Here is a 25,021-nt window from a genome sequence, read left to right on the forward strand (position 1 = left end):
CCGTCGCTGGCCTCCCCTCCTCCCTTCGCCGGCGAGAGGACGGAGACGACGACGACGACGCCGGGTTGAGGAGGCCGAGGCGGCAACGTGGATCTAGAGCGGCGACGGATTGGTCTCTCTTCTCTTCCCTTGCCAACTCCCCTCTCACCTCACCTCTCCGGACGAGCAGCGGCGAAGGTAGAGAAAGAGGAGACGAAGGTGGAGAAAAAGGAGGCAAAGGTAGAGAAAAAGGTCACGTCAAATCGAAGCAACGACTTCTACAGTGCGAGCTTCCTTCGCCACACGCCCTCGTTGCAGTGAGAAAACGTGTCTCCCAGTTAGGGGGCAAGCAGCCGAGCAAAGGTGCGGGTCTTAGCGCCATGTACGCGTGAATCCGAGCTGGCACTGTAGGAGAACTGTGAAGGGCCTAAGTACCTTAGCTCTTTCCATGAGAAATCATTGGTTCGAACAATTGGCATACCAGTTCAAGCTATCGGCATTACCATGAGAAAGTCACCCCCCCCCCCCCCCCCCCCCCCGGGAGTCCCAGTAGAACTACTATAGCATTCTGGCAATCATTGTAAAGTCTGAGCATTTGACGCTGCTGTAGTGTACTCTGTACCTTGAGAAACTATTTATAGCATTGCATTGCATAGCTTGCTTACACATAAGCTGGGTAGACAATTGTATCATGACAAAAACCACTTCCTTGCACGGCTTGCTGGAAAAGGCTTCTGGCCTTGCAAAATGAATTCCAGCAGCTGAGCCTATAACAGTGCACACTACTACATCACCTCCTACTCCTAGTCAGTAGGTGCAAGTGCAACGCCCAGTCAGTCAATTACTTGGGGGATATTGTATATCACAAAAGCATCGTCTCATCAGCACAGGTGAAGTAGGCACCCCACCCGGTCGGCATGCATAGACGGCAACAGCGAGCGAATGAAGAAGCTAACTGGTGAGCGACGTCAGCATTCCGCAGCCGCTCTTCGTCGGCACCACCACCTCCCAGCCGGGTCCCTTCAGGGGGACGAGAGGGGCGGCGTCGGCATTGGCAGGAGGGCCTGTAAGGTCGCTCCGGTCCATCACCTTCAGGAGGTCCTCATCGCTGATGTCCGTCTGGATCATCCGGTCCTCGTCGCCCTGCTCGTCCCTGAGCAGCGCCAGCAACTCCGCTTCCTGCATAATCATAAGAAATGGCACTGTCAGAGAGGATTTTCGTGGTGTCGACATTCTTTCAGTGTCTTTTGGTTCATCTATGAAGAAACAATTTGTTTACAAAAATAGTCCAAACAAAGAAACATTACATCTAGGGCATTAGGCTTGGCTCTGTCTTGTTCAAACTGACCCTTCCCGATCACCACATGCTCCAGCCTCAACTTGCCAAATGCTTTCTTGATGATCCGGCCCTGCAACATCATTAAGATGAACAACTATCCAACAGGTGTAGCCGACGTCTGAAGATAAAGGATCATCTAACATACCTCAACAGAATGTGATGTTGCTAACCGATAGACGTGAACTGGGCGTGTTTGACCAATCCGGTGACATCGATCCATGGCCTGCAAATCCATCTGAGGATTCTGCAGAATGATGGCAAAAGTTTAACAAATCACAACTAAACCAGCTAATAGAAAGTAAAGTTACAGTAGGCAGGAGCGAAGAAGTCACTACATGCCTACATTCCACCCATTCAAACAGGCAGTTAGCTAATTTTAAGTAAAGTTACAGTAGGCAGGAGCGAAGAAGTCGCTACGTGCCTACATTCCACCCATTCAAACAGGCAGGCGGCATGCAAAAACATCTTGTAATGTTCTTGCTGTAATATGAATATTTAGCCTGAAGAAATACAATAATATCAATAGGGAATTACCCAGTCACTATCATATAGGATACAGCTATCCGCTGAAGTAAGATTGATACCAAGCCCGCCAGCCCGTGTGCTTAGAATAAAGATATTCATGCTGCTGTTCAAGTCATTAAATTCTGCTATCTGCAAGAGTAGTGCACAAAATGGTGAGAACAGTATTAGACTAAAAATGGATGTTAAAAGGTAACATGGCGAAAAATGAGAATCCTAATTGTATTTTAGGATAGTATAGTCAACATATATGCGTCTAGAACTTTACACGCCAAGTAGTAATCAGTAATGCACTGGCACAGCCTGCTTTACCTGCCTCCTCCTCTCTTCCAACTTAACACTCCCATCAATTCGGCAAACCTGAAGGCCTTTTGTTTCCAAGTAGTACTCGATAATGTCCAAAACTTTTGTCCACTGTGAAAATATTAGAACCTACACAAAATACCGGCTGAGGTCTAGTTTTTTTCCTTAAAGAGTTCGAGCTAGCATTTGCATTAATGTAATCCCTGAATTAAACAGAATAGGAGAGAACAATATACCTTGTGCTTCCGTGCAAGCAGCAAACTTAGCAATCTGTTCAAGAGCTGAAATTTGCCGCACTGTTCCAAGAGCTTCTCAACAGGTGGATACAGACCTACAGAAAGACAATAAAGCAAATAAGTGTTAGGAAATGAGCACGTGAATCAATTGATAACAGATGTCCAATGTGGAACAACCTGATGAGTCATACGCAGACTCCAGAAGATCAGGATGGTTGCAATTTTTCCTCAACTGAATTAACAGATTATTTAGCTTTGCCTTAATGCCAGGTTTCCGCAGAACTGCAATATTCCTCAGCACTTGTCAGATTAACTTGTCAAGCCTACAGGAATGTGTGTGTAGGAGACTAGGTGTACAAGCATCCATACCAATTTCTGATTTTTCATGCAGGTATTGATCAAATGTTTGTTCAACCAAGTGATTCTGGATTTGTTTCTGATGGTCAGTCATGTTAGCGTAAATGATTATCTCTTTCTTTCGTGGAAGCATATGCTCTACATCCTCCTTCATCCGCCTTAGAAGGAACGGGCGCAATATGGCATGAAGCTTTGAAACAACATCGACTTTTCTCTTCTCTTCACTATCCTCTTGTTCTTCTTCACCTCCTTTCGCAGAAAAGTCAAACCTGTATGGCACTCGTAAGGCCAATGCAGGCAAAACAAATCAATTTTAATGCATAGGGTACCTAAAATGCATTAGTATATTCTTTGTAGCAAAGAATGATCAAACATGTTAATCGCAGCCAAATCCATCTAAATAGTCAATGGTAGACGCAAAAGTAAAATACCATGTCAGTACACCATAGAAATCAGTAGGTGTACAGCATAAATTTCTGCTAATATTCAAAAGACACATTAGCAGACACCACATACAAAATAATATGCATACTCACAACAACACATAGGGCATTCAACTTTACACTTCATAAGTAAAGGCAATGAGAAAAATTAAAGCAATGTCTTAAGAGTAGCAACAAACTAATGGAATAACATATATATAGACAGGGTTAGTTGATGGGAATATAATTGAAATTGCTGTTAAGCAGTTTAAGAGGTTCTTTTACATTGTTTTGACCAAATTGCTAGCCCTCAAGGACCCAGACAGATGCTGACAAATGTCTCGACTTGAGAAAAAGAATATCTGCTCTGCTCAATGCATACACAAATGAACAAGTTGACAATAAACAGTCAGGAAATGATTCAAACGTGAGACTAACAATTATTTGCCGGAAAGGTTAAGATGGTTACAGGAATGATTGCATGGTATGAAAATCTTCAGTTACTATCATATTTGTATTTCAGTGCTGAGACGTGAGACTATAAAAGCACAAACCGCCCTAGTGAAGGTATATATGGGGAAAGGGTGGTACTATTATCAGCAAAATGAATAATACCATGACTCAAATTCTTGGTGTGAAGAGAATATATCAGGCAAAATGAAGTTCAGCAGGGACCACAGTTCTGCTAGATTATTCTGAAGAGGAGTTCCAGTCAAAAGGAGCTTATTATCCATTGGCAGGCGCTTTAGCTCCCTTAATAATAAACACTTGGAATTCTTTAGCCGATGCCCCTGGAAAAAGCCATGGAAGTAAACATGTAAATACAAAACTAAAACAGAAAACCAGAAGGATGATAACTAATTGCAAGGTTTCTCCATGTACCTCATCCACAATAACATACTTCCACTTATAGTGAGCAAGATGCTTTGCATCTGACATAGCCATCTCATAGGAAGTTACGATTAATGGAAAATCTGGGCCAGTGATTTTGGGCATGAATTTTCTCCTTATCTCTGCCCGGGCTGCTTTATCCCCATGATAAATCAGACCAGTCATAGATGGAACAAACCTGAAAGCAAGCAGCTTCACTTAAGAATATCAATCAAGGATAATGAAAGAATAATATGGATATGTTACCTTGAGATCTCGTTCACCCAGTTTGAGAGAGTGGATAGGGGAGCAATTATCAGGTATGGACCATCAAGACCCTTCCCCTTGAGATGGGCAAGAAAACCGATAGTCTGTATTGTTTTCCCAAGGCCCATTTGATCAGCCAATATCCCATTAAGCCCATTCTGCCAAAGTGATATTAACCACTTAACACCCTTTATCTGGTAGGACTTCAACTTCCCGCCAGTCATTAGAGGAACAAGTCTGGCTTGCTCTTTTTCCCACCTTTCTTCTTCTGTGAGAATACAATCCTCAGGTGAGCAATCTTCATGAGATCTTGTAAGCATGACTGCCACTGCTTTCTTGGCTTTTTTCTGAACAATATTTTATTTTGTCGGTTAGAAATGAAATGGTTTGCTTGAAATTTTGATCTATGTATAAAACAAGTTGCCACATTCATACAGAACACTGAGCAAGCTATTCACTTAAATAATATAATTGATCCTACGAAAGGATCTGAAATTCTGAATAAGTGTGCATGGTTCTAGAGAAATTTGAAACAAGCCCAAAAATATAAGGCACAAGCAAAAGTTAATGGTTTTTAAACTTTTTTCCTTCATACGGTGTCCCTCTATCTTCAGCATTCATGAATAAACAACCTCTAATTAGCAAGATAGTAATAACATATATAAGGTGATTTTCCTCTGACACTCACTAGTATTGAGCATTTTACTCTGGTATTTTCTTGCTTCTCTAACCTCCTGGTTCACTATCTAACAGTCAAAAGAGCCTATTTGATCGATATACTAATCGCTAACATTTGCCACAAATTTGTGCCCCACATTCAAACCCCTAAAAATATCAGGGTACCAGAAGAAGGCGGTTGCAAATGTGTTATGGCGAGTCTTTAAACATCCCTTCTAATTATGATTTTCTAACAATGTACTACAGGTGGAAAGCTATTTAGTAAATATTGAAAAACTGGCAACATTAGTACTATTTGAAATCCAGATGAGCAAGGTCAACATAAGCATATCCCATTAATTTAGAATATAGGAAACCAAATTACTCCATGTATGAAGCTAGAACTCACATCATTGTACTTTGGTGCAGAAGTAGCTTTCCTCTTTCTGCCACGCCCATTCTTCTTCTCTTCTACTGGCTCCTCTTCAGCATGAGTTTGGACGCCCTCCACCTTAGCCAACAGCACAACCATCAACAGAAAAATCAAATAAAGCATAGGAAGAAGCAAAAAGAGTCATGTGGCGCGTGGAGAAACAATACATACATCAGCGATCGTTTCCATCTTCTCGAGTAGAAATTCTGAATAGAGTTGTGTCTGTGATAGTAGCTCGTCCAACTTGTTAAAACGTGCATTTGGATCAAAAGCAAGTCTTGCAGCCTCTTCCCTCTTCCGTGCTACCTCTTCTTCTTCAGCCTTAACCCGGGCCTCGTGCAACTTCTCTTCCTCCTCCTTCATCGCATCAGTGATGAGGGATGCATCACCATTCTTGGCCTCAAGGTCAATCGGTAGAGATGGAACTGCATCCACAAAATCATCAGCTTTTTCCTCCTTGACAGGCTCCAATAACTGACCTTCTTCCTTCACCGGCACAGTGAGAGGTGACAAATCACTGTTGTTAGCCGCAGGTTCCACATTCAGGGAAGAACTTGCATCCACAAAACCATCAACTTTCTCCTCAATAAGCACATCGAGATGATCCTCCTCTTGCTTAATCGCCTCGGTGGTATCCAAGACATCCCCATTCTTACATTCAGAAATCTTCTAACAACAAGAACTCAACGTCAACCAAAAAAAACCCGAAATGCGGAAGCATAAAACAGAAATAGAGATATCTGAAAAAAAAAAGGCATTCACAAATAAATCACCTCATCATCCTCCAGAACGGATGTCGGGGAATCCACGGTGGCAGCGGCGGCCGCGGCCGGGGATGCTTCCACCTTCATCCCAGGGACGGATCTAACTTCCGACATTGTGGGGGTCAGATGAACCTTCTTAAACCGCCCCTCCAAACTTTTTGGAGAACAAACAAAAACAAGCCGTTAGTACTCGTATTAATGTTAAGGCAAATCAATAGGAAACGCTAGAGAAGCTAGGGTTTAACGCACGTGAACTCAAGAAAAGAAAAGATCGAGAAAAAAAGTGGGCGAGAGAAAAGGAGAGGATGCGGAATGCTCACCAGCCAGGATTGTGGCGGGAAGCAGCAGGACGACGGCGCCCCTGCCGCGCTCCCTGCTCGCGAGGAGATGGAGATCGGCGGCCGGCGCGGCGGAGGCGGAGGAGGGGGGAGACGAGACGGGAGGTTTTTCTTTTGAACGCATATAGGGGACGGGAATGAAGGGGAAAAGCCGTGTTGCGTTCCCACTTTGGGACCTGCACTGGGTGGTGGGACCCACTCCTTCGGGAGATGGCGTGCAACGGTTCAAAAATTGAAGTGTGTGGGCCCAGGCCACACTATCTGGGAGGTGAGTGGCTACAGTCCTGTGTACTTGAGGCTGTTTAGGCCCATTTGATTAAAAAAATTTATAGGAATTTTAAAAGATTTTATTTCTATAGGAATTTTTCCTATATAGCCCTTTGAATCAAAGAAATAAATCCTATGTAATCCCATGAAATTCCTATGAAATACCTCTTCCTATACAAGTTTTGGAGGAAATTTAGCATGAGGTTCTACCTCATGTTAAGAATCCTTTGAGTCTTTATCTCTCCTCAAATTCCTGTGTTTTTCCTGCGGCTTAATCAAATGGTCATTCCTATGTTTTTCAATCCTCTGTTTTACACTTGTATTCCTACCAGAATCCTATGTTTTTCCTATTCCTCCGTAGTTCAGATTCAAAGGGGCCCTTAGTTCGGGGAAAAAAATGTGATGTAACATCGTATATTTGAAAAAACTAATTCATAACTCGTCTGGAAACCACGAGACGAATCTTTTGAGCCTAATTAATCTACCATTAGCACTTGTGGGTACTGTAGCACTTATGACTAATCATGGACTAATTAGACTCAAGAGATCGTCTCGCGATTCCCCCCCCCCCTAACTGTGCAATTAGTTTTTTTAATCTATATTTTAATGCTCCATGCATGTGTCCAAAGATTCGATGTGATGTTTTTAGAAAATTTTTGGGAACTAAACCAGGCCTTAATTTGAATATCTATGTCCTTGGGTCAAAATTTTAATTTGGATAAGGCTGTGTTCGGGAGATAGGCGCACATAAAATGGAGCGACATATTTTTTTCAATTAAGTATTTGGTATTTTTATAAATTTAATTAATACTTTTGTATAGAAACTACTTTTTGCGAAAAAGTATCGTTTAACAGTTTTAAAATGTGCGTGCGGAACACAATGAAGGTGAGTTGGGAATGGTGGGGAAAAACACAGCCCTGTTGTCCGTTGATTCTTTTTGGACAGAGAGAGTACTCTTTTTTTTTCTATAATAAGGCTGTGTTTACATCTCATAGGTAAAAAATTTTGCTGTATCACATCGGATATACTGACACACATTTGAAGTATTAAACGTAGTCTAATAACCAAACAAATTACAGAATCCACCTGTAAACTGCGAGACGAATTTATTAAACTTAATTAATTCGTTGTTAGCAAATGTTTAATATAGCACCACATTGTCAAATCATGGAGCAATTAGGCTCAAAAGATTCGTCTCACAAATTAGTCGTAATTTGTGCAATTAGTTATTTTTTAGCCTGCATTTAATATTTTATGCAGGTGTTCAAACGTTCAATGTGACAGGGTATAAAATTTTTATGTTGGAACTAAACACCCCCTAATACACTTTTTTTGACAGGAGAATAATACTCCTCCCAATATTTAGGTGCACAAAATTATAGACGTATGCGTGCATTCAAAATTTTGCTCTTAATACTGTACAAATTTTCTCACAGAAGAAAAAAAAAAGAAGCTACAATACATTTAAAATGTTAATATGTGGTACATATATAATTTCATACAAAAATATGCTCACATAATAATTAGACAACACATAAATGTTCAAAATGTGATACAACTGATACATTGCTCTCTTACAATACATGAACTACAGAATTATACATTGGAAGTGCTCTTTATGGCATGTTTACTTCCCAAAAAGTTTTTCCCAAAAACATCATATCGAATCTTTGAAGATATGTATGGAGCACTAAATATAGATTAAAAAAACTAATTGCACAGTTATGATGGAAATCACGAGACGAATCTTTTGATTCTAATTATTCCATGATTTGCCATAAGTGCTAAAGTAACCCATATGTGCTAATGACTTATTAATTAGGCTTAAAAGATTCGTTTCGCGGTTTACAGACGAGTTATGAAATTAGTTTTTTCATTCGTGTCCGAAAACCCCTTCCGACATCCGGTCAAACGTTCAATGCGACACCCAAAAAATTTTATTTCACCAACTAAACAGGCGTATAGTATGTTTTCGTCCGTCGCGCAAGTGTCCGCTTCGCTCACGTTCCAACCTGCCCCTGCGTGCCCTTCGCTCATCTCTCCCAAAGAAACGAACCGAATCAGACACACAACATACAGTAACAAGGCAATAAAGATGGAACCATGAACATATGAACAAAGCTAACCAAAAATCCCTCCCCAAACCCAATCTTATGAACAAATTAGGGCTAACACACATGTTCTGTTTATGGTAAAGACAAATTGAATCCAAGAAAACGAAGAGATTTTGAGTTGGAGAAAAGACAAAATCAAATACAGACGGAAGTGTCATAAATGTAAACTGATCCAGCCAAGGTGGAAATCACCTTGTCATCTTTAAAGATTGGGCATCATTACGTCCAATCTAGACTTATCTGTGTAGCTGGCACTCGTCAAATAAGACCTCTCATGCGAATAAACACATTGGGTGAGACAGCGCCCCACGTGGTCCCACACCCTCCGATCCACACACTCGTCAAACAAGGCCTCTCCGAGGCGCAATTGACTGGTGGGTGACAATGACCAAGTGAGGGAGGGAACCACCTTCACCGCCGTCATGCACCAACTTCTCTTACCCTCCCCTTCTTTCTATGTTGTGAGAGAGAAGGCAAGATGAGACGAGGTTGGGTTGGGGATCGGAGTCACCGCTCAAGATAGTGCAAGTGGGAATAGAAGGGGTAGGGCTGCGATATTCTTCATGTAGTCCCGATGAAAAACAATGGATAGCACTATAATCTAGTGGGAATTATAGGTGCTTTTTCCCCGCTTTGCACTCTAGCACAATTTTTCAGAACTATTCTGTTCCGCTTCAGTTTTTATTGAATCTATACTATGTTTAATTGAACTCCAGCACTCTATAAGTTAAATTTATTAGAAGCTTGCGTTATACTCCCTCCATTCCTTAATACAAGGCGTAACTGTTCACAACACAAAGACCAAGGAATAGTATAAATACCAATTGCAGTGATTAATTTTTGTCTCATTTACGCTTCGTTCACTTTGCCTGCAACCAATCGCCAACGCTGCTTGTTGACCCGATATCTTCTGCATACATAGGAATATAAGAGGAGATGATAGTTTTCAATGCTTGCATGCACATCAAACGGGAGCAAAAGTAAATGCCGCCAAACGTTGATGAAATATAGCTACGTCTTCTATTTAGGAATAGAGGGAGTACCAAACATATCCATGTTTGGATACTACGGAGTCACGAGCTCACAAAGAGAGTGGTCGCGTTTCTTCTTCCATTTTTAATTAGAAGAAGAAAAATACAGAAAGGAGAAAAACTGAAAAAGAAGAGGGGGGGGGGGGGGGGGGGGGGGGGGGGCGGCGAGATGCGCTAATCCACGGACGAGCTGTGACGAGCTTGACCGCGAGTCCGCGACGCGTGGGCTCGGGGGTGAGACATGGCTTCCCCGGCGCCGCCGCCCACCGCCCGGCTCCGGCCTTCTCAGGCCGCCAGCAGTGCCTCCTCCTCCTCCTTCCCTACATCCATCTGCGGCCTTCGCTCGCTCGGCGACGCCTCTAGGGTTTCCTCCGTCTCCTTCCGGCGGCGTCCACCAGCATCGCCTCTCGTCCGGTGCTCCCAAGACCCTGGCAAGGTAGAGCGGCTTCTTTTCGTTTCGTTTACTCGGTTTTTAATCGAACGGTGCTGCGCGGGTTCGCTTTGGATTTGGCTAGATTGGGAAGAATGCTCTCGCTAGCTGTATTATCAAATTTTCTGGGTGAACTACAGGAAAGCGAAATGTGGGTCGTTCGTCACACATAGGGTCATGCCAGTTGCCAAAATTGATGTTGGGCGTTCGTTTTAGGCTCATGTTGTTAGTGTAAATGTGGCACACCGATAGAGATGCGGAAAAGGGTTATTCTGTAGAAATGGGAGTATGGGTTGGTCCTGTTGGACAGGGTTAGTATCTAATTTTCTTTATATCAGGAATGATTCTGGCAGTATGTCAATGTAGGCATCATTCAGTTATTCTGCTTTTGAAAGAGGAACCACCTGTCAGAAAAAAAAGGAACTGGTGCATAACAAGGGAAAAAAAGTAGCCGCCAAGAAAATTTGCAAGCAAAGTTAGGTTTAGACGTAAAACCACAGTAATGGTCTCTGGTTGACTTTACTAAAAAAGATGAGTGGTCTTGTTGTAAGAACGTTAACTGAGAATTTTCTATATAATGCTTGAAGCAAGCACACACGTGTTGGCTGCTTACTGATATCTGAAGATGATCATTCTGGCATTTGTGTGGTGAAGCTAAAAGAGGATTTATGTTGCGGTGAGATTAGAGGAAATGTTGATTGCTGAAATTAGTTGCAGTTTTGTTATGTGCAGAGAACAGCTTGTTTATACCTTCGGAATATGGAAGTGCATTTTCATTTTACAAACTTATCTAGCCAATGTAACACTGGTGCAATGGGCTTATTATTATTCTTTTTTTGCAAATCTAAATACATAATTATTTAAGGAAAAAAACTATTGGGCATGAACTCTTAGTGTAAAAAAGAAACACTGGTTAAAAAACAACTTTTGAGGTTGAGTAAATGTGATTGAAATAAAAATTAACTTGGCTGCATTTCCTTGTTAGATTGAAGTGTTTAATACTGAAGGAACCGAGCAGTCACAAGGAGGCTCCACTGGTATGATGTTTGCGCTGTGCACTAATTGGGTGTGTTCGGCTGGCCAACTACAGCGGCTGTGCAGCGCTGCTGCTGCAGCGGCTACAGTAGAAATTGTATATTGCTACTGTAGCTGCTGGCTGCCATCTAGTCACACCGAATAGGCCCAATTTTATTCTTCAACTTGCATGTGTTCTTTTAGAGCTGAATTATTTTTTTTCTGTCGTACAGGTTCGATAAATCATGGCAAATACTCAACAAGGAGTTTCTCATCTAAAGAGTATTCACAGCTAACTGTAAATCCAATGACTAATAATGATACCACTGTTGTTCGCTATCTAAATTTCTATGGCATAGCATTTAGGCACATTTGTTTCATGAAATGCAATGTCTCATTAGAAATTTTGGCTGGAGCTTGCACTTTGCACCAAATTGTATTGCATGAGTGAATACCTCACTGAAGTCGATGATCTTGGGTCTATCTTGCTTCTTGTGATTATAAGCAACAATCTGCTGTTAATGTTTAATTGAAATAACTGTTGGCAGAAGGAAACATCTTACAGAGCTTATGAGCAAAACTTGTATTGGCACTGGGTTAATGATTTCAGATGCTAACTGGATATAGAAGCATTTTGCATGCACACTTCTTGTTGAGAATGAAACTAATATATTTGAAATTCAGGCTTTCAGATATTTTCGTGAATTATGATAACTGTGCTTGGAATGGCATATTCATTTTACAGTGCTAATATTACAACTTATAACCATTATCTACACTGCTTCTGTGTCAGCTTGCTTGAAAGACTAAAGAGGTATGGTGCTGCTGGTGTTTTGTCATATGGACTACTAAATACCGTCTATTATGTCACGACATTTTTATTAGTTTGGTAAGTAAGTCAATGATTGGTACTGTGATGGATCATTAATTTTTATCTTGGTGTTACACATCTGGAATGTTCACCTGTGTAAGAATGTTGGTCAAGTGTAAAGTGGTTGATATGTTGGTCATGAGAAAGAGGGTTCAGTTGGTAGCTCAGCATTTCCACAGGGTCAAACGACTGCACATTTATTCGGGCCATCGGATGGAAAAGAGAATAACTGAATGACTTACTTTTCAGGTTTATTTTTTCTCCTGCTCCTGGTAAGATGGGTTATGCTGCGGCAGTAGAGAGGTAATAGCTGCAACCAACCCCCATCCCGCGCACGCATGCACACAAGCACGTGCACACAGGGTTTTCTGATCTTAATTAGTTTTGTGTTACTAAAAGCAGATTCCTCAAGTTGATGGCAATGGTATGGGCTGGCAGTCAAGTTACTAAAATTTTTCGAGCAGGAGGGTGAGTTTACTTTCATAGGACTGGTTTCTAAAACTCAGCAAATTTAGTGATCATTTATAGGATTTTCTTTCTGGATCAGCCAAGTATTTTTTTCATACTTTTCAATATTACCTTGAATTACATTCTCAGATGTCAGATGTACCTTTTGAAATTTTATAGAACATGTATTGCTTGTCAAAACTGACTAGTTTCTGTTCTGAGAGATGACTTGTTTGGTGTACAATAGGGCACTTGCATTGGCTCCTTTTGTTGATAGAGGGCTAAGATGGTTCACAGTCAGGTTCAACTTCAAATCAGAAGGAAGGGTAAAATACTCATCTCTTGCTTTGTTATCCCAATGGGGAGCAGTTAAACCGGGAACGAGAGGGAAACTACATGCTAGATTTAAGATTTAATATCAGTCTTCTAATGTCTGTTGCTTCATATTTATCACCATGCAGGCATTTGCTACAATTGTTGGGTTCTGTTTTGCACTTGCTGCTCTACTGTTCTTTGGATTAACAATACTTTGGGCGTAATACACCTGTCGCTGCTGAAGAATCACATAGAAGACCAAGAACACTGGTGAAATAAAAAGATTGGGTTCCTCCTCACATTGCGGAAGTGAACCTTTATGCAATCAGTAATGTGGCTTCCACTTTACTATTAGTTGGCTTAGCTCTTCAAAACTATGGTTCTCTCGGTACCATGTGTTTGTTTTTGAAAACAGGTTTCCATGTATTCTTGTATGAGTAGCTATTCTCAATTCTCATTTACATAATTCACCTGCAAGTCTGCAACCTGGTGCTTCATTCGTTAATCGTTCATAATCTGGAACATCTTCAGTGTACAACTGTACATATTCCTGTAACATGATCCTTGGGGAGTTGTGTGTGTTTTCATGTTCCTTGGTGCGTGCAGACATTGTAAAACAAAGAAAGTTTGTTCTGGAATCTTGACAAAGAAAACTTTTTGAATCAATACACATTGATGCTTCTGGCGAGCCTCTCTTGACTACTGTAATTTGTAAGATCAATAGGCTGTTCCACAGCCAGCACGTTTGTTTCCTCTGAAGAACTTCCTTCACTTCACTGCTCAATGCACAGTCGTTTCTCCGTTAAAATCAGCTGCATTGCCTGCATTTGCTGCTGTCACATGGATGCAACTATCAACAAGCTGATGATTTCCATGGCTTCTTGGAGAGGGTGGGTTGGAAGCTAAGGTAGTAACCTCCCCATTCCCATAGCCATGAATCCCTCTCCATACTCTTGTCAGCAATCTTGCAAGAATGGGTTCCTGCACTGTAGCTTGATGCCAATCCCTATCTCTGCTGATGTTTCTGCCCATCCGATGATCTGCAGCTATATTGGTGCAGTGCATCCAACCTAACAATGTTGTCACTCTGACCTTTCGTCAGTTGGCCACCCTCGATTTTTCTCAATTTCGTTAGCATATTTTTTAAACTGCTAAACGATGTGACTTTTAAAACGGGCTCTTAAAATCTTACGACAATACATCTGTATTTTTTTTCTTCACGAATCTGTACAGGCTGCCACATGGTCTCCGAGCCAGGAGGAGCGGAGAGCCGTATCCATCCCCGATCGCCGGCACATTATCGGTTTCTTTTCTCAGAGTGAGTGCAGCGGCAGCACATTCTCCGTGATTAAAAACTCTCGTTGAGCAATAATTATTTCTTGTCTCCTACACATCGTGAGCTTCTACTCCAAATCAACCCAAGACCAAATGGATTATTCTTTGTAAAAACCCCATATCCATGTGAACCGCACTACGACAAAAACTAAAGAAATTTCCACTTTGCGTGTCGACTACAAGTACACAGCTCCAAAGTAAACGCTCATGCGTCGAGTTCAGGTTTCATTCGTTCCATCTGCCAGATAACAGGAGGCGGTAAGCTCGTGAGAAGGTTCACGTTTCTAATAAGAACAGGTCGAAAACCGTGAAATTTCAAGCTTTTTCACGTGGGACAGAAACAGATTTCGAGGCGGAGAAATTCAAATTCCAAACAATAAATTTCAGCAAATTTTGTTTAAAATTTATCGAAACCCATCGTATCACTAGGAGTCGAGATTCGGCAGTCTATAGGCATTTAACGAAACCATCCCTGTGATGACTCCCTCCGTTTAAGGCATTTGATTTCGTCCTAGATAAATTAGACTTCTCAAAATTTAACCATTTTTTTTAAAAAGGGGATATTGACATTTATGATACCAAATAAATACACTGCAAACTCATAATTCACAGTGGATTTCAATAAATTAAATTTGTTGCTTTAAATGTTGGCGCACTATTATATAAATTTGATGAAAATTCAAAAACTTTGATTTAGAACAAAACTGATTGTCTTATATTACAATACTATATGGAACCGAGTAACACTAGTCTACAACTCCCTTCACTATTAAATACTTACATCCGTTTTTTAATATATGACGCCATTGACTTTTTACATAATATTTGACTATTCATCTTATTTTGAAAAATTTAAGTAAGTGTTTTTTTTTCTTTTATTGCGGCTTGATTTGTCACTAATGGAACTTCAAGCAATACTTATATTTTGGGATTTCCATAAAATTTTTAAACAAGATTTTAACAAAAGTCAATAATGTCATAGAGATGGCATATAAGTATTTTGTGGGTTGCTTAGACGGGCCCATTTGAGTTCATGTAAGATGAAAATTAAGTACGGGCGCACAAAACAATAAAACTATTAGCTCATGATTAATTAAGTTTTAATTATTTCAAACTTGAAAAATAGATCTATCTGATATTTCGTACGAAATGTACCATTTAGCATATTGAAAAACATGCTAACAAAAATCTAGGTAAAATCTGTATCTTAATAAAAAACTAAAAGGCTAGTAAATATTGAGATTTTAAAAGGTTACCTTCCAATCCTTCCATTGGTTGACTAAGAATGCTTTAATTATTGTATATTAGAATCCTTGTCAAAATTGCTATGTACTCATGGAGCATTGTTCGTTATGGTGAGGGCTAAAGAGAATGAAGAATAATTTCATACTATAATAGATGTGTAATAAATCCTTTATATTTTCTCACACTTGATTAATAAGTACTATATTCGGTTATGTTTTAGGAGTAATGATACAATCTTCAAAATATATCTTTCACTATATTTTTTCTATTACAATATATATATATATATAATATTTATTTTTCCTATAGTACTTTGTAAGATAAATCTACTAAATAATTTAATCTTATTTTTATCCAAAACTCCAAAAATCATGAAACGGGGAGTAGAGAACAAAATGAAACCGCGTCCAAATTGCAAAGGCGTAAATCACCCTCGCCGTGTCTGACCGTTTCTCTTCGGTGCGGCTCCCACTACGCGCCTCCTCCTCCTTGTCCTCACCTCTCTCACTCTCCTCCCTTCACTTCCCAACCAAAGCGAGCTCCATTAATGGCGCCTCCCCTAATCTAGCCGCCGTACTCGCCTCCTTCCCTTCCGAGACCACGCGCGAACTGCCCCCATGACACTCCCTCCCCCTCCTTAACTAGGAAAGCTTCGCGCCAGCTGATCGTATACCACGTACACATGGGCTACCACCAGCCCGTACACGGCGGCGCCGCGGCCGGTGCCGGCGGGAGTGGCGGCGGTGGCGGCGGCGACCACCTGCATCAGCATCACCACCCGCGGTTGCACAGCCCGCGGATATCCGGGGGCGGGTCGATGACCCGGCGTGCCAACTCGTTCAAGCGCGGCGAGATCGAGCTCCAGATCGGCTCGCCGCGCTCCCCCCGCGGCGACGGCGTCGGGAGCCCCCTCGCCGAGTCGTCGTCGGCGTCCGAGGCGTCCGCGGGCGGCGGCGGCGCGGTCCACCACCACCACCACCAGAGCCAGCAGCAGCAGCTCCGGTTCCGCCTCTTCAAGCGGCCGGGGTCCGGCGCCGGGGAGGTCGTGCTCGGGCTGGGGATCCGGGAGAGGAGGCGGATTGGGAACCTGCTGTTCCTCGCGTTCTGCGGCGTGTGCCTGCTCCTCGGCGTCGCCAAGATCTGGGCGGGCGGCTGGTTCGCCCTCCCCGGCGACGACAAGGACGCTGATTTGCAGGTATGGAAGCTAGAAATTCCTTTCCAGTTTTAGACTTTCTAGCTGCTATTTTGGCAAGCTTTCTTCTTCGGAGTCAACAACACGTGTAGTTTGAGGAAAGTTGCATGATCCGCTGAAATGTTCTGTCCGTACATTTCTTAACGAACAAACTATATATCCTGCTGTTACTTAATTCGAAGGTCTTTGAAGACTATGAAATCATGCTAGCTTGCTAATGTTCAACTGTAATTTCCGCACGAACTTCTGATCCTTGGTGTTCCAATTTGTAAGCATGCAGTTTGGCCATCCTATTTGTTCCATACCGTAACTCTGCAATTTCATGTTCTGGAGTCTGGACAAAGCAACAAGAGTTGAAAACAGAAATGTTTGAAATCTTGACAGGTTTTTAGACAGTTGAATGTGATACTTGGGGAAAAAAAATTGTGGTGGAAGAGATGTTAGAATGGAGTTACTGCATTTTAGATTTGCATGGACCATATATTGAATAGGGATATTTTACAGGAGATTTAGCATTTTAATTTTTAGGACAGTGTCTTACTTGCTTGGTATGTCTATACCAACTAATTTACTACGAAAACGCTTCTTTGGTGCTTTTGGCCATTGGCAGTTGGATGCAGTTAAGTTTTGGATCTTACGAAATATATTTTGTTTGTACGTTCAATAGTTTATTGTAGTAGTCAGGCAGTCAACTTGAGTTTATTGTATAAAAAATTTAGATAACTCGAGAGGTTCCATACTCCATTTGTTACCAAGGTTAATTATAAGGGACATCATGTGGGATGGAGATGGGATTCAGAGCGCTGCAACCTTGAGCTAGCTTACCAGCCAACCGTTTGTCATTGTTTGATCTTCCCAAGTAGGATGTGTTGATCTCTTTATCTCAAGTCAGTAATTTCACTTCTAGTTTTTACCATGGTGCCCTCTCTATCTCTAGTAATAACTCAATGTCTGAATCATAGCATTGCATCGACATAATTTAGTTAATCCTTTTAGTAACATTTTTTCTATTACAAGCTTATTTTGCTGTTCTAACATTTCACGAAGTTTGTATCTACTTACCTTGTTGACCCAAATTGTTGATCTTACAGTGTAATTTGGTTTTGTGCTGTCCATGTTTCTAGGATCTCTCAATCTCATTCTCCAGTGATGGAGGGTATCAATTTGATAGCCACTTTGGACATGTTGGAGGGAAAGAGAGTGACAGGATGTTGATGACAGTGGGATCAGAAGACAGTGTTCCTGAGGCTAGTAATACATCTCTGCCTCGACCTTTTTGGTTCACACATTAATTAGTGGAACATAACATTTATTTTGGCTGGTGCTTCATGTAGGCCCCCGATGTCTGGTCCCAGCCAAGCAGCGGAAAGTTCAGACAATGCATTATTTCGAACTCTCATAAAAGTAAGTTGGTCTATATTAATACCTTTTGGTCTCTTCAATACTCCTTTATTAACAAGGTATGGTCTTCTGTTCTTAATTTGTAGAGGAAGATTCTCACACAAATGGATACATTCTCATTAACGCAAATGGAGGTTTGAATCAAATGCGGTTTGGGGTGTGACTCCTGTCCTACTTTTTGACTTTAGGTTACCATTAGTGTGCTATGGTCTGATACATTTTTCATGTTGCAGATATGCGATATGGTTGCTGTTGCTAAGATCCTGAAGGCTACATTGGTTCTACCTTCACTTGATCATACATCTTTCTGGGCAGATGACAGGTTGTGCTTTAACATAGTTTCTTCATCCATAATCTCCTAAAAACTAAAGGATCTCCTCTCTTTCTCAAAAAAAAAAAAGATAGAAAGAAAGAATAGAAAACTAAACTTTTCAATCAATGTGTGGCCATAATGCCTATTCTGATTTCCTCATTTCTGTAGTGAATTTAAGGACCTTTTCAATTGGAGACACTTCATTGAGTCACTCAAAGAAGACATTGATATTGTTGAAATGCTGCCCCCAGCATACAAGCATATTGAGCCTGTGGCTAAAGCTCCAATATCTTGGTCAAAGGTTGAAACTAGGTTTTTATCTATAATTTACATTAATATATGATGGATAGTCGGAAACACTAACTAGTGTTTTATCTTGTGCAGGTGAATTATTATAGAGATGAAATTCTCCCTCTTTTGAAAAAACACAAAGTCATTTACTTTACGCATACAGATTCTCGCCTTGCCAACAATGGTCTTCCTAGTTATATTCAGAAATTAAGATGCCGAGTTAACTATAGGTCTTTGAAGTATTCCCAAACAATTGAAGATCTTGGTGCTACCTTGGTTTCACGGATGCATCAGGATGGAAGCCCATATCTTGCTCTCCATCTAAGGCAAGTTCGGTGCTCCTAACATTGTTGTAGGATGCTTCTCTCTGCACTCATTACTTTCGTTCTTCTGTGCATAATAATCTAAGTTAAGTAAAGGCAACCCTGATTTTCTTAATTTTGAAGGTTTTCCACAAGCTGCAGCTTCTATTATTTCGAACCCGAGCAAGAACTGTTTATCTCTAAACTATTGAGCATATGTGAGCTAGATATGGCTAACTTCTTGTATTGATAGATTATGCATGTTGTTTTATAATGTAGATGCTTGTGTAGATGAAACTATCACGGTGCCCTTTGAAATAAGGCTCACTGAAGCAGGGGTGTAATTTTGGTGAAAATTTGCAGGTTTGAGAAGGATATGCTAGCTTTTACTGGTTGCAGCCATAGCCTGACATCAGAAGAAGAAGAAGAATTGCGTAAAATGCGTTATGAGGTTAGTCATTGGAAAGAGAAAGAAATAAATGGAACTGAGAGAAGAAGTATGGGTGGTTGTCCTTTGACTCCCAGGGAAACTTCGCTTTTACTCAAAGGATTGGGTTTCACACGAAGCACCAGAATCTACTTGGTTGCAGGTGAAGCTTTTGGCAATGGAAGCATGCAGGCGCTGATGGATGATTTTCCCAATATATATTCTCATTCTACCCTTGCAACAAAAGAGGAACTTGAGCCCTTTAGAAATCACCAAAATATGCTTGCTGGTCTTGACTACATTGTAGCTCTCCAGAGTGATGTCTTTCTTTACACGTATGATGGTAATATGGCCAAAGCTGTACAAGGTCATAGGCGTTTCGAGAACTTCAGGAAGACGATCAACCCGGATAGGTTACATCCTTTCCTCCTTGGAAATGCTCTGTGGTTATATTTGTTGCACACAAGACGACGTTGAATGCCAAATAGCTGTCTTTGACATGTGTTTCCTTTTTTTTGTAATGTCTTATTCTTTGTATTGCAGGATGAGTTTCGTGAACCTGATAGATGAATATGATGAAGGAAGGATGTCTTGGGATGACTTCAGCTCAGAAGTGAAACGTATACATAGAGATGGAGAGCGAATAGGGGCTCCATATCTCAGGGAGCCTGGGGAATTCCCCAAGCTAGAAGAGTCTTTCTTTGCAAATCCGTTGCCGGGCTGTATATGTGAGAAGCTTAATGACGAGTGAATATGTATATATTTGACGATTCTTTAACCATCTACGCCACAGGTCAGGAATTCAGGATATATAGTGCCCCTCTGCTCCTTGACAGTGGGTCAGCAGCAATATGCACAATTATTTAGTCATGATCACTTGACCAGTGAATTCGTGCTGATGAGAGTTCAGAGACGAGACACCAATTTTCAGGTTCATCCCACAAAAGTTTGCTGCATGAAGATCATCAGATATTGCAAATACGAAAACCATGTGAGAAGTCTGGCAGCTGCTAATCAATTTTCCAGCAGCCAGAGCATGCCATCTGAGAAGGCTGGAACATCAGAGCAACTGCAATCAGTATACGGAAGGTAAATACCGCGGAGGAGATTACACTTACGGCTTTGTATTGCCAATTTACCATATCATAGGTTTTTTGGTGCACATGGTGCTTCCCAATCTTGCTGTTGCTAAGCTGTATTTTGTGTAGACTCAATACAACTGAATTTTGTCACTTGTATTTTATCTGGATATATTGAATTAGACGAAAGAGATTTTGTCTGAGGCTCAGAGTCAGTCTGGAGCCCCTGCTGTTCCTGTCCCAGCATTTTTTCCTTTAAAGGCATAACTTATTCCATTGATTTACTGCACTGTTTTGCGTGACATCTTTTGTTTTTATGAGTAGCGCCATGCGTCTCTTTGCTTTGACACTAAATCATCTGCCTATCCAATGGCATTCTCTGCATTTTTCAATCCACAGATTGTTTCTAATAAAAATGGGGAAACAATGCACATAACCTGAGAACTTCCACACTGCTGCCAAAGTACCTTTTTATAATATAAGTAGTAGAATTTCGCACTACACTGTATCTTCGAATGACCTAAAATTACTATAAGCATGCAGGTTTCTGAGATATTTGTAACAGAAGAAACAATATATATCCCTTCGAGGCGACATTTCCTGCTAACCCAAAAGACTGCTTCAGACAAACGATGGCACTGTCTGGTTCAAGTGATCCGACTTTATATTTCTTCAGCATTTCATAAAATGTGCCGGCTAACCTAATAACCGTCTGCTTTGCCTGCATAATAAGGAAAATAGTCAATATACTGTTTATGCAGCTCGCCACAACAGATATAAAACCAGAGGTAACAAATATGTGACCAAAAGCACATTTCTGCAAACTGAACAACATTCAGCAGAAGTTAGTTACTACTTAAAAATTGTAGCAGAAGCATGCATAGTCCGAAGGAGCGAGGAAAATATCATATGATCCTGTTGAAGTGTGTTAACATTGGATTCCAACAACTACTTTCTGATTCTAGTGAAGAATAATCTAAGATTTCCTATGTCGAGTCACATGAAAAATTGACTTGGACCTCAGTGCCTATTACTTTCATTGTCAAACTACAAGAGGAAACAAGTTGTATACACCAATTTGACATTATGGCTATGTTTAGATCCAGGGTGTAAAGTTTTGGCGTGTCACATCAAATATACGGACACACATTTAAAGTATCCGTCTAATAAGCCTAATTAATCCGTCTAATAAGTCTAATAACAAAACAAATTACAGAATTCGTCTGTAAACTGCAAGACGAATTTATTAAGCCTAATTAATCCGTCATTAGCAAATATTTACTGTAGCACAACATTGTCAAATCATGGCACAATTAGGTTTAAAAAGATTTGTCTCGTAATTTACACGCAATTTGTGTAACTACTTATTTTTTTCGTCTATATTTAATACTCCATGCATATGTTCAAATGTTCGATGTGATAGGATGTAAAATTTTGCCAGGGGATCTAAACAGGGCCTATACTTATGAAAATAGTTCTCTTTTAAATACCCATGTTGCTCTGTATTCTCACCATGCCACCATGCTCATCACAATTATCAGGCTCTGGGTAATCCCACGAAAACTAACCGATCAACACACACAGAGAAGTTTGACATTATATTCAATCAAATGGGGACACTCGTGCCGATTCGTTAAAAAAAAGTAGTTTGAGGTTTTGGACAATTATTAAGTTCTGCCTCACTATGCTGCATAGATATCTGAAACTACATTATGGAAAGTAAAAATTCAAATTTCAATTGACCATTTTGTAAAAAGGAAGTAGTTTGCAATGCAGGCTATCACTGTCTGACTATGTAGTATGAGTATGAAACGCTGGATACCAGGGAGGGACCTGGTATCGATTATATTAAGAGGGCAGCATAACTCTCAGTCTGGAGCCATACTATTGTGCAAACTCAAAAGTAAAATATAACACAAAATGCAACAGCAACTTTTAAAACCCCACAAAAGGATGTAATAGAATATCATTTCAAATCAAATGTATAAGATGGAAATTTCCTAAATAATATTAACTACATTTACCTTTAAACAGGATCTGAGCTTGGGGTGAAGCTCTTTTGTATTTTAGTAACTCACTGAGCGCATCCTCATTAGACATTAGGCATTTATCACCATGAGTAACAGATATTGTGCGAAGAAGACTTGCTTTAGAGAGAATCAGCTCTATAAAAGACATTTCATTTGGAAGCCAACTAATTCTCGTTATCTGTACAATTTGAAGGTTGGCGCACATGCCACCAGTCCACTCTGCATTTTGGAAAACCCCATTTGCCTCAACTTTCTGCTCGTTATCAGTGATCTTCACAAACAGAAATAAAAAATTGTAAGGAGAGAGAGATAACCTTCAAACAGTGCACATATATTCAACTTGCGAGGCAACATTCAACCTTACCATTATTTTGAGTTTTTCGAGATTCGGAGCATTCCTTAGCAAAAAATCGTTAAAATCGGGGGCAGTTCACAGAAGTCCATGTATAACTTCAAGCTCTTCAAGCTCTTCAAGCTGTCAAAGGTGCATGGAAGTGTCTCTAGTATCTTAGCTCCATTTGACTGAAAGATATGAAGAAAACAGGTACTCCATCAGAACTTAAAAGTTGAAACTGGATGGATAGAAATAATCAAAGGACATATTATGTTTTTTTTCCCTTCTGTCCAAACAAGACCAAAAACACATATCCCTTTATTGAAGGAAATGTTCCACATTGTTAATTTGTCAAGGAGAACACAGGCCCACAGCCCACATATCCAACTAGGGGATAAACCTTTTTTCTAGAGCGAAAGTAAGGAGTCTAATGTAGCAAATCAGAAAGGTAAAAGGCCATCGGACTACCAAGTTGGAAGACAAATGAGTTACTGAAAGCATACGGATGCCAATATATATTCACCATAAGAATATGTGCACAATCACATAATCCCTTGTATGACAGTAATATCTACAATTCTTTGTATGACAGTAATATTTACAGATTAGGAGACAGCACAGAAAGTTTGCTACGTTTATGTCACCCAGCAAACATGATCCTAATATCCTATCCACAAGAGGTTATGCAACCAACAACAGTCATGATCATAAAATTGTTGTCGATAAATCATATAATTTCACATATTCAACTCTGCAGTTTAATCAGCGAGCAAGTATTTTGATTCAACCTAAACATCAACCATTTTAAAGTAAAATGATCACCTATTTTTTTTAGAGGAAACTAATTATGAACTGGCAAGAGAAAAACAAGAAACATTTGGAGGCATCAGAATGTACCGGTTGATAGGACACAAAGAGGTGAAGCTTCCTAACATGAAGAAGCTTGCCGAGAAACTCGGCGAAATCACGGCCACCAAGATAATCCCACAAATCGATGACGGCAGAACGCAGGCGTGGCAAATCCAAAAGGTTCCATCCACAATCGTTCGGCGAACAAATCGTTAGATGCTGGAGATTGGGCGCTCGAATCACCCAATTTATGATATCGTCTCCATCGATGAAGATTCCAGATAACACTAGCATCTCAAGCAATGGGGAATTCTCGATGATCTCCTCCAGTTGGTACTCCCCGCCCGCTCGCAGCCACACGTGGTCGAGGGTTAGGCTCCTCAGGTTGGGGAATCCGGCGAAACCCGGCGGGAGCGGCGGGATGTCGCAGGCGAAGAGGTTGAGGTAGGCGAGGCGGTCGCAGGAGAAGACGGAGGAGTGGACGGCGAGGTGGTTGTGGATCGGCGACGCGAGGTCGAGGGACTCGACGCCGCGGCGCGCGAGGACGAGGATCCAGTCATGGGCGCGGCGGGCGGTGAGCTTGTCGACGTATGCGCTGAAGCTCCGGACGCGGCCGGGGCAGGCAGCGGAGGAGGACTCCGTCGACGGCAGCCAGCGCCGCGCCCTCCTGGTGCGGGAAGGGGAAAGAGATGTCGAGGGACGGGAGGGACTCCCACCGCCGGCGCCAGGCGCGGGAGAGCGCGGAGGTGCGGACGGCGTCGCGGAGGCCGAGCCGGGTCAGGACGCCGTCGAGGACGTCCGGCGGCAGGGAGATCAGCGCGTCCTTCGCCTCCTCCTCCTCCTCCCCCCCGGGAACAGCAGCCTCCGCCGTCCGACACTTCTTGTGACGGTGCGGCGGCGGCGGCGGCTCCATTCCTCCGGCGGTTTCGAGGCAGTGCACTCTTTCCGCCGACGCGGTGGAACAAAATGGCGTGCAGCTGGGTGGGGAAGGGAAAAAAAGCGCGGGAAAAGAGCACTCGCGTCGCGCCGGCGAGATCATGTGAACAAGCGCAACTACGGGCCACACCACAAGCCCATAAGTTTTCCGGCCCAAAATATCCCGCTTTCCAAAATCTCCATGTCAAATATTCTAGTTGAAATTTATCAGAAATTCTAGTTTTTAGTTTGATTTTCGTGTTTCCTACTAATTAAAGTGGGATATTGATTATTGAAGGGGTTTCTGTTCAATTTTCTCTTGACAGCTGAG

The 25,021-nt window shown here is 41.5% G+C and overlaps 3 protein-coding genes and 1 pseudogene across 3 annotated transcripts; 2 read left to right on the plus strand and 2 right to left on the minus strand.

Moving 5' to 3' along the window:
- Positions 1-569: 569 nt before the first annotated feature.
- Positions 570-6,636, minus strand: LOC127785288 (ATP-dependent DNA helicase DDM1-like). Its single transcript, XM_052312722.1, has 15 exons — positions 6,470-6,636; positions 6,159-6,303; positions 5,557-6,051; positions 5,362-5,463; positions 4,296-4,642; positions 4,041-4,227; positions 3,774-3,949; positions 2,749-3,005; positions 2,557-2,661; positions 2,380-2,474; positions 2,153-2,272; positions 1,853-1,972; positions 1,464-1,562; positions 1,287-1,388; positions 570-1,158 (listed from the first exon to the last, which is right to left on the minus strand). The coding sequence occupies exons 2-15, from the start codon at positions 6,261-6,263 to the stop codon at positions 931-933; spliced, it is 2,538 nt and encodes an 845-aa protein (XP_052168682.1). The 5' UTR covers positions 6,264-6,303; positions 6,470-6,636; the 3' UTR covers positions 570-930.
- Positions 6,637-10,058: 3,422 nt separating this feature from the next.
- On the plus strand, positions 10,059-13,556 carry LOC127784459 (uncharacterized). Its single transcript, XM_052311775.1, has 8 exons — positions 10,059-10,336; positions 11,316-11,367; positions 11,578-11,626; positions 12,138-12,233; positions 12,465-12,518; positions 12,618-12,683; positions 12,910-12,988; positions 13,124-13,556. The coding sequence occupies exons 1-8, from the start codon at positions 10,142-10,144 to the stop codon at positions 13,199-13,201; spliced, it is 669 nt and encodes a 222-aa protein (XP_052167735.1). The 5' UTR covers positions 10,059-10,141; the 3' UTR covers positions 13,202-13,556.
- Positions 13,557-16,004: 2,448 nt separating this feature from the next.
- Positions 16,005-20,763, plus strand: LOC127784458 (O-fucosyltransferase 35-like). The gene is made up of 9 exons (XM_052311773.1): positions 16,005-16,752; positions 17,874-17,996; positions 18,084-18,153; positions 18,237-18,307; positions 18,384-18,472; positions 18,632-18,764; positions 18,848-19,080; positions 19,420-19,896; positions 20,027-20,763. Exons 1-9 carry the CDS (start codon positions 16,240-16,242, stop codon positions 20,232-20,234), a joined length of 1,917 nt encoding a protein of 638 aa, XP_052167733.1. The 5' UTR covers positions 16,005-16,239; the 3' UTR covers positions 20,235-20,763.
- A 1,281-nt stretch (positions 20,764-22,044) lies between these two features.
- On the minus strand, positions 22,045-24,688 carry LOC127783923 (F-box/FBD/LRR-repeat protein At1g13570-like; annotated as a pseudogene).
- Positions 24,689-25,021: the final 333 nt, after the last annotated feature.

Source organism: Oryza glaberrima, chromosome 9, assembly GCF_000147395.1.
Source record: "Oryza glaberrima chromosome 9, OglaRS2, whole genome shotgun sequence".
In the NCBI taxonomy this organism is placed as follows: domain Eukaryota; kingdom Viridiplantae; phylum Streptophyta; class Magnoliopsida; order Poales; family Poaceae; genus Oryza; species Oryza glaberrima.